At 38.5% G+C, this 16,318-nt stretch overlaps 1 protein-coding gene and 1 pseudogene across 1 annotated transcript; one reads left to right on the top strand and one right to left on the bottom strand.

Moving 5' to 3' along the window:
- Positions 1-330: 330 nt before the first annotated feature.
- Positions 331-1,909, bottom strand: LOC102252271 (annotated as a pseudogene).
- Positions 1,910-11,842: 9,933 nt separating this feature from the next.
- LOC102251975 (olfactory receptor 4F6) lies at positions 11,843-12,839 on the top strand. Its single transcript, XM_005861324.2, has one exon. The coding sequence runs from the start codon at positions 11,869-11,871 to the stop codon at positions 12,805-12,807; it is 939 nt and encodes a 312-aa protein (XP_005861386.1). The 5' UTR covers positions 11,843-11,868; the 3' UTR covers positions 12,808-12,839.
- Positions 12,840-16,318: the final 3,479 nt, after the last annotated feature.

Here is a 16,318-nt window from a genome sequence, read left to right as displayed (position 1 = left end):
CTATTTTCACAGACTTATATTTTCATGAACCCACTGTTGTTCTGGGAGGCTTTTCTCTTAATGTCAACATAACTTTTCTTATCTTTCACAATGGCAGAATTAGATAGGAAGAATTAACCAACACTTGAAAAAAATAGTCTAACCCTGTGAAAACTCTGCTTTAGACATAACTTCAGTGAGATGAATATCAACAGGACCGATATCCTCCTGACCCAACCTCCCCTCTAATTCCTGCCTCTAGTCCAAATCCTTGCCCACATCTCATTTCTCTACACTCAGGCATCATGGTCCCTGAAGGGCAAGGTTTTGTGAAGAAGGGGCCCGAGTGCCTTAGGAAAGCTGGACTTGGTCTGGCTCATTGTGTGGCAACCTATGCTGGCACTGTGGGCACCACCAGGTGAGCCTCTGGAAGCCACCTGGAGGCCCAAAGGCCTCCTTCCTGACCTGGTGCCCAGCAGGGCACTGCTCTTTCTGGTAGATCTGTGTGTGATTCTGTCTTCCCTGGAACTTACCCTGAAGCCAGCCTGTACTGAACTCCACCACGTGATCCACGAGGATTTCAATTTGCTAAGGTCTGAGGAGTGAACCGAGAGAAAGGGGATGGATCTCAGCTCTGTACAAGGCTTCATTCTAAATGATGTTCCCTCAGCCTGAGAAGTATCTTTGGTCCAACAGCGTATATCAGACAGGTTGCTCCTGGCCCAGAGCTTCCAAGGCTTGTCCTTGATGGGACTTTTCAGACAAGATGTCAGAGGTGAGTTGGAGCACTGGGCTGCAAGACATCTGAAAATTATAAAATGCCAGGAAGCCGCCACCGCCAAAGTGCAGGACCAACCTACAGCCACTTCTCAGCACCTCTTGCAGAGCTGTCTCCCCCAAAACACTCTGAACCATTGTCTCCACTGTGGGAATGGGAGGACTGGTCTGAGATTTCCTTGCTGGCAAGGCCCAAGGTCTGCTTTTGGTCCCCAGCCTCTTCCTTCCTCTCTCCTTTTCATAGAGGTTCTGGCAGTGGGTTGTTGCCAGACCTGGTTTCTTCATCTGGATCAAATCTAAGGAATAATTTCTTTCCATGGACCTGTGTGTCCTGGATCCACAGGGACTGGAAGCTGGCAGGTTTTAGCTTCTTACTGCTGCCCCCTGTATTGACCACCTGCTACCCCACAAAGGGGGAGACCAAATGGTGAAACTTCCTCACAGATGGCCCTTCTGGTATCCTGGCTCCGGGCCGCAGCCCCAGGAGAGGCCTGCAAGCAGCTTCCGGCTCATGGTGAGGTGAATAGCATAAGTTCTTAATAAAATTTAGATATTAGCTCCTTATCAGGTATATAATTGGTGAATATGTTCTCCCATTCAGTGGATTGTCTTTTCATTTTGTTAATGGCTTTCTTTGCAAAAACTTTTTAGTTTGACGTAGTCCCATTTATTTATTTTTTCTTTTGTTTCCCTTGCTTGAGGAGATGTGCCAGAAAAAAAATATTGCTATGAGAAATGTCTGAGATTTTACTGCCTATGTTTTCTTCTAAAATTTTTATGGTTTTGAGTCTTATATTTAAGTCTTTCATCATTTTGAGTTTATTTTTGTAAATGGTATAAGAAGGTGGCCTAGTTTCATTTTTTTGTAAGCATCTATTCAATGTAAAGGTATCATTTAAAAAATAAAGTAATATTTGATTGGTTTTATTTTTATGCACATTTTATTGCTGGGTTTGCTTGGATGGGGGTCCTGAAAATGCCAAAAAGATATGGAAGAATCGATATGCACTGGGGTCAATACTAGGAGGTTTCTGGAAAAGGAGAGCTTTGAGCAGGTTTTGAAGGGTAAAAAATGCACAACTCCTACCTGCCTCCAGGCCTGATCTGCTGTTCCTTTTCCTAGAAGCATTCTCAATGCCTCTTTGTCTTCCATGCTGGCTCCTCCTCACCCCTGAGATCTCAGTTACCTTGACACCCAACATGAATAACAATTCACCCTGTTATTTTCACCCATGCCATTGTTTATAAATGTGAAAGATGCTTAAGCAATTTCTCCTGCATCTTTAGCTTATGTGTGCTTAACCTTATTGAAATTTATAGTAAAATCTGCATGACTTTGTTTAAATGTCTTCACACTCCCCAGGTATTCTGCCTCATTTTAAACCACCAGTAAGTGAATCTAGAATTGACAGGTAAAATTGTCAAAGGAGATGCTCTTAAAACATCCAGCTTCCGTTTTGTTTCATCTCCAGTGACTCATTATAAGATTTTCCTTTCAGTTGTTCTTACCAAACCAACTGGTTTCCAGGGACAATTCCCTTGACCACCTGAGCTAAGTTAGCAAATCCAGTCTGTGCAGCAGCACTGGATTACTATTCTCCAGTGCTGTCAATTAATTGCCTTTAAAAAATTTTCAACTTTTTATATAATAGTATTGGTATAAGCAGAAGCTCAGTTATCAATGTATTCTAGTTCTCTGAAGATTCTGTGGTCTAAGAACAGGTAGGTGGAAAGATGAAAAGTCAAGATAACAACAGGAAAAAATTTTGAATTGTTATATTCAGTTCAGTTTCAGAAAAATAGTGTTAATGATAGAATCTTCATTTGCAGATATCAATTCAATTTTTGTGTGGTTAGGTAGGTTATAATGTAGGGAAAAGGAACAGATCACATTAGGGAGTGTATAAGGAGCTATATGACTGTTGAGAAAAGCAAATAACTGACTTTTACTTTTACTTGGTGCTAGAAGTGTGTCTCAGGTTTCCAAGGTAAAACTAAAGCTATGGAGGAGAGGAGTCAGGATCATAGGCAAGGGATTTGGTGTTTCAAATGATGACTTAGAAGAAGAGTTATTTACTTTTTATCTCATTAACTTTTTTTTATTGGAGTGAAGGGAAATTAATAATTCACAGATGTTAGAAATTAAGACCACTTACTCTATTTTATTTCTGTATTTACAGAGAAGCTAAAAAAGGAAGAAATTCACTTCAGGTATTTCTTGAGACCAGAACCAAATGATGCACAGAGTTTGGAGAAGGATTGACTGGTAAAGTGTCTTCCTGAGAATGTACTTGACCCCACCTGCATGTCTATTGACATATCTACCATCATTTTTGACTGTTACATAGAAAAATATCTTTATTTGTTGGGCATTTAGTTGTTTTTTCCTTCATATCTACTTTTGGCCACCACAATGTCAAATTAAGTTAGAAGAAAATAACAAATTTAGGAATCTAGGAATATGGAAATTGATCATAAGAAGAAAGAGACAAATGTGGTTACTTAAGTCAATCAAGTACTGTAAGGATTTATTTAAAATAGTTCTTAATAATATCTTTATTTTACTTTCACAGAGCAACAGACAAGTGGATATAGACTTAAAATAAAGAACTAAAGAGTTCAGTTGGAAGCAGGAAAAACGTTTTGGACTCTAGAGTGATAAAGCATAAGAATGGCTAAACAGAGGTACTGAATTCTCAAATAGTGTATATTATTCATGATTTAGATATGCCAACTGATGTATTATATATGCCAGGCCAGAAATTCATTTACATATTTACTGGTTTATTTCTGTAGGTTTATTAGTAGCACACTAATTCTCTCTACTTTCTTCAACTATAAAATTGAAAATAAACGAGAATCTCTCCTGGGGGACTGACCAAATCCATGTAAGTCTGAAAAAGAAATGACGATGTTTAGAGTGAATGTTAGAATCATTATAACTTCCATGGCCATTAATTAAGAAAAGTTTGGTGGTAAATGAAAATCCTGGAGAACAAAAGATTCAGTGTTCTTGTAGAACATACTCAATCTACTTGGAGCAAAAATGGGCTCTTATCACTCTTTCAGGGGGCTGGGAGATGCCTTCATCCAGTTTTGTGTATTCAACCAGAAGTCACTTTTGTTTTTGAAACCCTGAAGACACAAACCATAAACACGTTAATGTGTTCTGGTATTCAGGTCTTTGCTTTGCTTTCTTTCCCTTTTTAGATTATCAGACCCATTTTTAGACTCCATATTTTTCTTGTTTCTTTATCCAAAAGTTTGATGCATCTCCTTTAGGCTTATTATACTGTTCCAAATTTATTTGGCTTTTTATACTATCTAAAATCCCAGTGGCTTAAATACCTATATTTGTGTTAGCTACTACTCCCAAAAAGTGATAAGAAAAAGTAATTTACATAAGGATGTGAAAGAGTTGTAATTTCTTATTGCTTAAGACTGGGGACATTAGTATGTTGCTTCCAAGATGTATCACGTGGGTGCCTAGAAAAAGTCTAATTCTAACTACCAAATTAGGGAGTACATTAGGTATATGGTGTGTGTGTGTGTGTGTGTGTGTGTGTGTGTGTGTGTGTGTGTGTAGAGATAATGAATTCTTCCATAAAGTTTACATTTTTATGAAGTGTGGTCATTATTAGCTCATAATGCTTATAAAAATGACTTGTTAGCAATTGTTTAGAAATATTTCTTCCTTTGCTTTATTCTCACCTATCTTTTGTCTGTCCATTTATTCATCATTCTTCCCTCTCTTAACCCAGTCATCCATCCATCCATCCATCCATCCATCCATCCATCCATCCACTTACTCATTCACCCCTCCAACAAACACTAATTAGAGGCACACTGTATGACGGGAATGGTGCTGGGGAACCTGGAGGAATAGAATAATATGAAAGACTTTGACTTTTCCCTGGAGAAACATATAGTTTAATGCAGGGCTTCTCAGCCTTGGCACTATTGACATTTGGGGTTAGATACTTCTTTGTTGTTGGGGGCTTTACTTAAGCATCCTCAATAAGACCACTGGCTTACTGAGAGAGATTGAAAAAGGCCTATTTCCATGCATTTTGATAAGTCTTATAAGAAAGGTGCACATATTGGGGATATATTTTGGATATATTCTGTCTTTGCTCCTACCTCTGGTCATTGCTAATATATTTCTGCAAAACAGTTCTTGGTTCAATCCCAAAAGGACATAATACATATCAGAAAACTTCATCACAATTCATGATTGATTTGTTTTGGTATTTCATGTGACAGATACTCATCCAGGTAAATTATCCAGCCAAAATAGTTAATTAGACTTTATTGTTGCTTTTTCTACCATGTAGTTTCTGTTGAAATGACTTGTAGAGATATTTAATATAAATTCTCTTTGAAAGAAAGTAGTTATTAAATATAAACTATTAAAAATGAGCTGGTGTGCAGATCAGGATGCAAAGAACTGGAATATGTAATCACCTCAACAAGAAAATTTTTGGGGGGCCTATGTGTGCCTTTTTAATAAAAATTTTTGATTACTTTTAAATGAGGTTATTATTCTCATATATTAGTAGTTTATGCCATAAACAAAGGTTGGCAACAGTTAAACAATGTTCCATTAAATCTTACTGGTTGTGAGACGTTTGTACTGCTTTGCTCATACAGCAGATAATATAGGTCCCTTACCGTTACATTTCCTTTGCTTATACCATTTCACTTATTGACGCTCCAATGCTGTTTTCTCTTAAATTCTAGATTGAAGCATATCTTGCTTCAGGTTTTGGAGAGTGTTGATGGAATGCCATGGTTCTCTATGTTCTAGTATTCAAGGAATCATCTGACTATTGCTTCAAATGCTTTCCTGCTCCTCACTTGGTCCTGTAAAACTTTGATTATAAGAAATCTTTATCTATTGGCCATGAGTAGGAGTGGGAGGAATTTGCAATTGTCTTTTTGCTGAAGTTTTGATAATTAGTAGGTGTCAATGACAGCAGAGTTTTACTATAGTATTGAAAATTCTTAGCTCTTTCAGAGATAAATACTTCTCACTTTTAATTTACCCTGGTTATAAACCTATAAAGAGAGGCTAAGGAGGATTAAATTTTTCTCTGCCTAACATTTTAGATATGCAGAGGAAACTTCTTAAATAGTGGTAAAGCTGACACTTGCCTGTAATATTGCAATGTTCATCTTTGTGGGTGTTCAGTAGAGTACACATAGTTTTCTATCACAGCTCTAGATGTCTTGGCAGAATAAATGCATATGACACAGAAGGAGAACTTCTTCCTTGTAGCATCCGCCATTCATTGTAGTAGAAGTGGCTGAAGTATGCTTTAGGAACTACATCTGCATCTTTGCCCAAGTGCAATCTGGCCTGCCATTGGTAAGTTGCCAGTGTAGCCAACCATAACAGAGAGACATTTTGTCTTTTGGTACATGCAGGTCTGACAGTACTGAGTTGGTATTTTTTTTTTTTTTTTGGCTAAACACAGAAACTAATATATACTTAGCTCTAGTATTTTGCTCTTTATTTGCAATTTTGGATGTGTTTTGGTGAGGTTGTATTGAGAGGTCAACGACTTAGCTTCAAAAAAATTAAATAGAGAATATTTTGTTTTTTCTTCACATAATAATTCCTACTGGGTTATAACAACATTTTAGCTGTTACTACTATTTGCACTATTGAGTCCCGTAGCTTTCTACTTTCTGTGTTAGAGATGATTTCTTTTTATTTCCCACAGACTCCCATCTTAAAGCTTCAAATGCCTCCTTATTCTAGAGTTCTTACTAAATTTGGTGACCAAATGTACATTTACTGTATTAGTACCTTTCATAATTCTTTTATTTTCCTATTAAAGCTCTGCATTATGTGCACTATTTTTATAATCTCTAAATGTGAGGGTTATTTATAGCCCTGAATATGTCACCATGCATCATTTCAATACATCCAGAATATAACGTCTCATTACTTCTACCTTTATCACCCTCCTCTAAGTCACCATCATTTCTTGCTTGGATTATTGCAAAAATAATCCTGGTTATATCCTTGAGAGTTTTAAGTGTATTAACAATAAAGCAGCCAGAGTGATCTCTTAACAATGTAAGCCAGATTTTGTTGTTCTCCTGTTCAAACTCCAATTACTTATCTCATTCAGAATGATAACCAGAGTCCTATGGCTCATAAGGCCCTACTACACATACCACTCCCCTTGCTCCATCCCCCAAAAACTCAGGTTAAAGACAAAGTGAATTCACACCTCAGAGCTTTTATCTTGTGTTATCTCTACCTGGAATATCCTCACCCCCAAACCTTCATGGTTTGCTCATTCACCTTCTTTAGCGTTCTGATCAATCTATCAGCAAAAATTTCTCATCAATTCTATTATAAAAGCACTCCCCATACTGCCCTATTCCCCTCCTTTGCCTATTTTTATCCGTAGTGAAATCATCAACTGACATCTATATATCTATCTATGTATTTAATTTTTAATTGTCTTTTTTTTCCTGCCAAAATATAAATCCAAGGGGATAGGTACTTTTGTTCTTTGCTCTATTGGTAGTGCTTAGACTATTTCCTAGCACATAGTAGGTGTTTGATAAATGTTTATTGAAGGAAATGAGTTAATAGGACATGACATTAATTGAGTTGAATCAGTCCAATTATTATTTATTTATTTACTTATTTATTATTAAATTTATTGTGGTGACATTGTTAACAGGATCAAATAGGTTTCAGGTGTAAATTTCTAAGTTACAAGATCTATATATTGCCCATCATCCAAGTCAACTCATTTTTAGTCACCATATATGCCGGGGTTCTTGTCCCAGCATTAAGAAAGGTTCAGGAATCTGGAAAAGGCTGTGCGTAGATGACATAGGAATCCAGAGACTAATAAAGAGTCCGGAGACGAGATATAATTTTGAAAGGCATTTGGGGGTCAGAAGAGCTTAGCTAAAGGAGCTAAGATCTAAGGTGTTAAGTCTAAGGCCTTAGGTTCTCCTCGTCCCCAGGATCCCATGCTTTTTATTAACACAACTTGTCCTGAGGCGAGGCAGAGATATACACTTCAAAGGGTATACAGAAACATTGTCAGAATGGGGGAATTAGCCAACTGGCTGTTCAGGTGTTTGGCCAGTAGGAAGCAATAACATGTAGATTAAGATGCCTTTTAGCTGTCTGGCAGCCAGGTATCAATTTAATGTATCCTATTCAGGTTTGGGGAAATGCCTTCAGCCATTCCCAGATGCAGCCCTGTTGTCATGCTGGAATTGGTCTCTGGCACATATATTAGGCCCCCTTAACCCCAACTCCTTTCCCTCTGGCAACCGCAACACTGCTGTTTGTGTCTATGAGTTTCAGTTTTATATCCCACATATGAGTGAAACTGCATGGTTCTTAGTTTTTTTCTGCCTGACTTATTTCATTTACATAATATTCTCAAGGTCTGTCCATGTTGTTGTAAATGGCAATATTTCATCCTTTCTTATAGTTGAGAAGTATTCTTTATCTAATCATCTATAAAAGGACACTTCAGTTGTCTCCATGTCTTGGCCACTGTGAATAATGCTGCAGTGAACGTAGGGGTGCATATATCTTTGAGATTACATAGTTACAAGTTTTTTTTGGGTATATACGCAGGAGAGGGATTGCTAGATCACATGGTAGCTCTATTCTTAATTTTTGGAGGAATTGCCAGACTGTTTTCCATAGTGGCTATACCAGTCTACATTCCCACCAGCAGTGAATGAGGGTTCCCTTTTCTCCACAACCTCTCTAGCACTTGTTATTACTTGCCTTGTTGATAATAGCCACTCTAACAGGCGTGAGGTGGTATCTCATTGCAGTTTTGATTTGCATTTCTCTAATTGCTAGTGAGTTTGAACATCTTTTCATATATCTGTTGGCTATTTGTGGGTATTTGTATGTCTTCTTCAGAGAGGTGTCTGTTCAGGTCCTCTGTCCATTTTTTTATTGTCTAAAGTTTTACATATGTCTTCTTTTACCCCAAAGCACCCAGGGTCTGTGTCCATTGGTTATGCTAATATGCATGCATACAAGTCCTTTGATTGCTCTCTAACCTCCCCTCCCCTAACATTTGTCTCTGGATCTATTCTTGTTCATCAAATTATGTTGATCATTATATCCCACATATGAGTGAGATCATGTGATATTTATCTTTCTCCAACTGGCTTATTTTGCTTCGCATAATGCTCTCCAGTTCCATCCATGCTGCTGCAAATGGTAAAAGTTCCTTCTTTTTTATAGCACCTCTGCCCATTTTTTAATTGAGTTGTTTGTTTTGTGTTGAGTTTTATGAGTTCTTTATATGTATTTTGGATAGTAAGCCGTTGTCAGAGCTATTGTTCACAAATATCTCATTCAATCCTGCCTCTTTGTTTAGTTGTCAGTTTCTTTTGCGATGCAGAACTTTTTAGTTTGATATAATCCCATTCATTTATTTTTGCTTTTACTTCTCTTGCCTTTGGAGTCGACGTCATAAAATGTTCTCTATGACCAAGGTCCATAAGTTTAGTCCTATGCTGTATTCTAAGTAATTTATTGTTTCTGATCTTATATTTAGGTCTTTGATCCATTTTGAGTTAATTTCTGTACAAGGGGACAAGCTATAGTCCAATTTCATTTGTTTTCATGTGTCTTTCCAATTTTACCAACACCATTTATTGAAGAGGCTTTCTTTTTTTAAAAAAATATGTTTTTATTGATTTCAGAGAGAGGCAGGGAGAGGGAAAGATAGAAACATCAATGATAAGAGATAATCATCAATCAGCTGTCTCCTACATGCCCCCTACTGGCGATCATGTGCCTGACCGGGAATCCAACTGTGACCTCCTGGTTCATAGGTCAACACTCAACCACTGAGTCACACCAGCCAGGCTGAAGACAGTCCCTTTACTACATGGTGTGTTTCTTGGCTCCTTTGTTAAAAATTATCAGCCCATATACATGTGGTTTTATATCTGGACTCTCAATTATGTTTCATTGATATGTGTGTCTTTTTGCCATTACCTTGCTGTTTTGATTATCATAGCTCTGTAACAGAATTTGAAGTGTGATACCCCCAGCTATGCTTTTTTCCCCTCAGGATTGTTATGGTTATTAGGGATTTTGTGGTTTCATATAAATCTTATTTTTTTGTTCTATTTCTTTAAAGAATGACATTAGGATTTTAATGGGAATTGCATTGTCTGTATATTACTTTGGGTAATATGGTCATTTTAACTATGTTGATTCTTCCAATCCATGAATACAAGATATTTTTCCATTTTGTTATTTATATTTTCAATCTCTTTTAATAATGCTTTGCAGTTTTCAGTATATAGGTCAGTAGTTCATTGCTAATGTCCTTAATTGCATGTTTCATTTCCAGGATTTGATTTGTTCTTTTTTAAAACTTCAATCTCTTTGGTAAAATACTCATTTTGTTCATTAATTTGTTTTCTGTGTGCCTTGAATTGCCTATCTATTTTCTCACATCTCATTGAGTATTTTCAGAACTGCAATCTTGAATTCTCGGTCATTTACATTACATATTTCCATGTGTTCCAACTAGCTTTTTGGAGAGTTTTCATTTTCTTTCTGAACTTCCTCATTACCATGGCGATTCATGGTATTTGCTGGTCTCCTCTGTCTAGGCATCTATTGTACTGCTGACCTTTCTCAACCAGTTTTCTCTGAAGAGGTCTTTCTACTATTTTCCAGTAGGTGGCACAGAATCACAAGATTTTTACCTTTGTGACCTCCCAGAGCTGGCCTCGCTGACTTTCTTCAGACAGTACAGTTGTGCTGCTTGGGGGTGGGGTTTGTTTTGTCCCCACTATCGTGATGACCCTGGACCTCCATGGGGTCCTCCCAGTGTGCCCCACCTGGGAATCAGTCATAGAGGGAAACCACAATTCTCTTGCAATAGCTTTTGGTTTGCAGATAATGTGCTCCTCGACCTAATACCAAGGGCAACTGGACATGAGTTTTGGGAGTTCAAGGTGTGGCAGAGCTCCGTGGCTCCATTTCTTTGTCTGAAACATCATTGCCCAACAGCAGACAGTTGTGGCACCATCCCTCTGCTGTGTCCTTGCCCTCTGTGCTGACTCAGCCACTATTTGCACTGCTTGCCTGCTGGAGAGCCCAGCTTGACTCTCTGTTCTTCCAGACCCACGGAAGAGCCTGCTACCACCAACTTCCTCCCCTCTCTGGGCCAAGCTGCTGGGCTGCATCTGTGGTTGTTTGGGCTCTTCTTCCTTGTTGCCTCCTCATTTATTCCCAGTTTCTCACCATTAAATGCTTCAATGCATGGGTCTGTCAGGTGTGCTTCTATATTGAGCAGGGAATTCTTTGTTGATATTCTTTGAGTTATAATTGATAAACTTGTTGAAGTTTCCAGGCAACAGGCCAAGGGGATCTCTCACACTGCCATTCCTCTGATGTAACTCATTCATTTATTTAAAAGATTTCTTTCACTACCTAATATTTGCAAGATACTGTATGGGATTAAAAATTTAAAGACACAATGATTTATAACCTTGAGTAGTTTATAATCACTTGAGGAAATAGACATGTGACCAACTCTAAATACAGTAAATAAATGTAGATGCGTAGGTGGGTCATGGGTAAACTTAGACATGAGGTACCGTTTGATTTGGATATTAATGAATTAATTATATTTTTGGAAATAAAAATAGGATAATTTCTTGCTTGAGGAGCAAAATCAGACTCACAGGATCTTACAAGTCTCTTTGTCATGGAATAGTCCTCTTTTGCCTATCTAGTGAGGGAGAGGATACTTTACAGTGACAAAACTGATAAAGCAATTTAATATCAAATGCCCATTGTTTATGGTTTTATCAGGTGCACCCATGGGTACCAGTCCACCAGATCGCTCACCATTCCTTGTGCCTGCAAGACCACCTGACAACTCAGTTACTGTCATAAGTAATGACAGCAACAGTGGCCAACAGAATGTTATTTGATTTTTGTGAAATGCTCAGGTAATATTTGATTGCCAAAATTTATATACTTTTCCACAGAGGGTATTAATATAATAGTATTAATTTGAGTTGTGTCATTTTCTTCCTTTAGGTAACAGAAGAGTGCACCTACCAAATGAGTCAATGTATAGAGCCAATCATTCTGTGGTGTCTGAGTTTGTGTTCCTGGGTCTCTCCAACTCCTGGGAGATCCAGCTTCTTCTTTTTTGCTTTTCTTGTCTTTTCTATATGTCCAGTATGATGGGAAACCTCCTTATAGTGGTCACTGTGACGTTCGACCCTTACTTACGCTCCCCCATGTATTTTCTATTAGCCAACCTCTCCATAATTGACATGATATTTTGCTCCATTGCAGCACCCAAGATGATTTGTGATCTTTTCAGGAAGCAGAAAGTCATCTCTTTTGGGGGTTGTTTAGCTCAGATTTTCTTTAGCCATGCTGTCGGAGGTACTGAGATGGTGCTGCTCATCTCCATGGCCTTTGACAGATATGTGGCCATCTGTAGGCCTCTCCACTACCTGACCATCATGAGCCCACGACTGTGCATTTTGATTTTAGTGGTTGCCTGGACTATTGGTCTCATTCACTCTTCGGCCCAGTTGGCGTTTGTGGTAAACTTGCCCTTCTGTGGGCCTAATGTAGTAGACAGCTTTTATTGTGACATACCTCGGCTCATCAAACTTGCTTGCACAGACACCTATAAGTTGGAGTTCATGGTCACTGCTAATAGTGGGTTCATTTCCTTGGGTGCTTTCTTCTTGCTCATTCTCTCTTACGTCTTCCTCCTGGTCACTCTTCAGAAACACTCCTCAGGTTGCTCATCCAAGGCTCTTTGTACACTGTCAGCTCATGTTATTGTGGTGGTTTTATTCTTTGGTCCACTGATTTTTTTCTATGTGTGGCCCTTGCCTTCAACACATCTGGATAAATTTCTAGCTATATTTGATGCAGTTTTAACTCCATTTCTAAATCCAGTCATTTACACATTCAGGAACAGAGAGCTGATGATGGCAATAAGGAGAGTGTTCAGTCAGGTTATGGGTTTTAGAAAAAATCACTAAGTGGCTTTATTGAAACACAAAATTTCCAAGTGACTCTTCATAAATTTTATGTCCCTAAACCTTCATGGAGAATGAACCATCTTTCTTAGGTCTTGTTCTTTTGTTTGAAACATATTCCTTTGAGCCTTCATTTTGCTGACTGCCTGGGAAAGTTTCCATGCATTAGATAAAGCAGCCATTGCTCCCAGTCTTGAAAAAGTGGCTTCATATAGGAGATAAACCTTATTGTTCAACCCTGCCCTAACTCTTGGTTATATCTCACACTTTCTAATTTTATTTCATTTATTTATTTTGTTAACCCCTACAGAGCATATTTTTAAAATTGATTTTCAAAGAGAGTGAAGGGAGGGAAGAAGGGAGGGGTAAAGAGAGAAAGAGAGAAAGAAAGAAAGAGAGAGAGAAATATTGATGTGAGAGAGCCACATCAATTGGTTGCCTCCCACACACCCCAACTGGGGCTGGGGAATAAACTCACAACTGAGGTACATGCACTTGACTGGGAATTGAACTCATGACCCTTCAGTGTGTGGGCCAACACTCTAACTACTGAGACACACTGGCCAGGGTCAGCCCATTTTATTTTTAATGGCTCCCAGTAGTTGAGGCTGTGCCAAGACCTGTCAGTGTCTCAAGGAGAGGATCTTGGTCAGCACCAAGATTCAGAATGATTGAAAGCCAGATTTCAGGTAGCAATTTTTAAAGTTTGTAAATATATATAGTCTGTGGGACTATATATATTTACAAACATAAGCCCTGCTGACCACCAGTGCCAGGCAATCCCCTGGATAGCAGTTACAAAAATTGGGGTTTCAAACGAATATATAAGCTCCTATTTGGGAGATAATGATGAGTTCTGTGAAGCAGAGGGAGAATACAAAGATGGTGGGCACTTGCCTCTATTCTCTGAGAGCAGGTCTGTCCTTAGGCCCCTATATGTGAGCCAACCTAAAGCTTTCCCCTCAGGCCAAAGCTCCAGTACAGGCAAATAGGCCTCTTTCACAGAAGACTGGGCTGTGTTTCAGTCTGCTATCTGTGCTGTGCACTGGGGGTGGTAGTCCTGCCAAGAACTGTCTCTCCAATTTTTATAGTCTTTTGAGACCCAGGAACCCCAGCCTCCCTGGCCACCAGGGCCAGGTGTTCAAGAGACACCCTCTGGATGGCAGCCACAAAGACCAGGGCACCAGGCACCCATGTAAAAGCTCCCCTTGGGGAGATACTAACGCTCTAGAGCAGTGATTTTTAACCTTTTTCATCTCATGGCACATAAACTACTAAAATGCTGCAGCAATCCAAAATATATTTTATATTTTGGGCAGAACTGATTTAAAAAATAGGTAAATTTTGATTCATTCACACCAGACAGCTATTGTGTTGGCTGTTGTCATTTCTTTAATTTGACAATCTAAGGGAAAAGAGGTCAGTGCCCCTGACTAAATAGTTAGGTATTGGATGTTTTAAACATTCTTGGGGCATATGGGTTGAAAAGCATTGCTTTAGAGCTCTGCATAGGGAGAGTGAGAAGATGGCGCTGGCCAGTCTCTTTCTGGAGAGCGCTCCAGCAGGTCCTCAAATGTGTGTCACGTCACATGCCTGACCTCAGGCTCATGCTCCAAGGCAGGCAAAAATCAAAGGAGCTTCTCCCACACCAGGTCCCGATAGCCCTTGACCACCATTTTTACACTGGGCCCTGGGGCAAGTGAGTTCTGCACCTGAAAAGCAGTTTCTCAGATTATTATAGCCTTGATGGTCTTGTGGATGACAGCCCTGTTAGTTTACAAGCTAGATGTCTTAAGGGATTGTCACTGGTGAAGATCTTAAAAGTTGGGGTGCCTGTTGTAGGGTTCAAACCCTTTGCTCCTCACGGAGCAGCTCCAGGTTTTGGGTTCTTCCCAACTATGGGTCACTGTGCCTGGTGTGGGGTTTATGATGAGATTGTGTTCTAGCCTCTCCTACCTGCTCTCCTTGGCTTGATGTGTAGGAGTCACTTAGTCACTTAGCCAGTTTTTTTTCCCCCAGAGGAATTTGATCCAAATGTAACTGTAGATTTGGTATGTTTGAGGGAGAAGGTGAGTTTAGGGCCCTCTTAGGTGCCATCTTGAACTGGAACCAGGACCATTTTCTGCGATACATCATTGAGGGTATATGGCCCTTCAGCACCATATTCTCCTGTATTTTGTTTTTAACTGAAGAATGGGTGACATTCTTTCCTGACAAGACAGAGAGACTTTTATATGGTAGGTATAGAGATCAAAGGTTATATTAACCCTTCTGTTTCAGTTCCAAAATTACTGTGCCAATAATACCTTTCACATATGTTAAATTATGATGTAAATAAGTATTTTTTAGAAGAACCATACTATTGTTTTCAAGCTACTCTGCCTTATTTTTGGTACATTTGTTAAAACCATGCTTCATTATCTGTTTGTATTCCATATCTCCCTTTTCACTTGTTCTGCTTTGTTATTTCAGCCTTTTGGTTATGCGCAAAAAGTAGCAATCATCTTTAGATCTGTGGTTACTTACACATTCTAATTCACAAATCTTGCTTTCATACTTTTTTCTATATGTTGAAGAATGTTCTTGACTTTATTTTTAGTCAAATAAATCAGGTGTTAGCAAACTTTTTCTGTAAATGGTCAGATTGTTTTGATTTTGTAGGTTGTACTATCTCCTTTGCAACCACTCAATTCCACTGTTGTAGTATAGAAATAAAAACAGGAAGCATGCCAGATTTGGGATGGCCAACATATAGATTTCCCTACTCCCCCAAACATCATTGTCTTTGTCTTAAAATAAAAGGCAGTATAGCATCACTCAAAATTTGCAGTTAAAATTCAGGGATTCTGGTCCAAACAGCACCAACTTACTTGCTGTGCTATCTTCATAAATTACTTAACCTCTCTGAATTTCAGTTTCTTCAAAGATTGCAATACAACTCACAGATTATGGTTATGACTAAGTCAGATGATATTTGAAAGGGCTTTATCCACTTAAAAATTAGCTTGGGTTCCTTTCCTGGGCTATTATCATTTGCTTAGAGTCTGTCAGTTTAAAAATAAAATTTGTTTTATGTTCTAATACATATTAACCTTGTCTTCTCCTTTGTACTCTCTTCACCCCCTGGAAATATCTTATGATATATCTCAATTATCTTGTCTTTTCATAGGATTGTGGTATGTACTTTCATTGCTTTATGTCACCTGTCAAATTGAAGATTTAATTCTTTACTTCCTTTTTCAGTTCATTGGTAAAAATAATAATGGCAAATATTTACAGAGTACATACTATGTGTCAGGCACTGCTCTTAGCTTTACCTGTTTAATTCATTTAATCCTTGAGATAGATACTATTATCATCCCATTTTACAGATTGGGAGATGGAGCACACAGATGTTAAATAACTTGTCTAATGGTATATTTGAGTTTAATTCTGGTTCCAGAGGCTGGATTTTAAAAAAATATATTTTTATTTATTTCAGAGAGGAAAGAAGAGGGAGATAGAAACATCAATG

This window comes from Myotis brandtii, unplaced genomic scaffold, assembly GCF_000412655.1.
Source record: "Myotis brandtii unplaced genomic scaffold, ASM41265v1 scaffold1480, whole genome shotgun sequence".
Taxonomy (NCBI): domain Eukaryota; kingdom Metazoa; phylum Chordata; class Mammalia; order Chiroptera; family Vespertilionidae; genus Myotis; species Myotis brandtii.
Note: the sequence above shows the minus strand (reverse complement) of the source record. Positions and strands in the feature narration are given on the sequence as shown.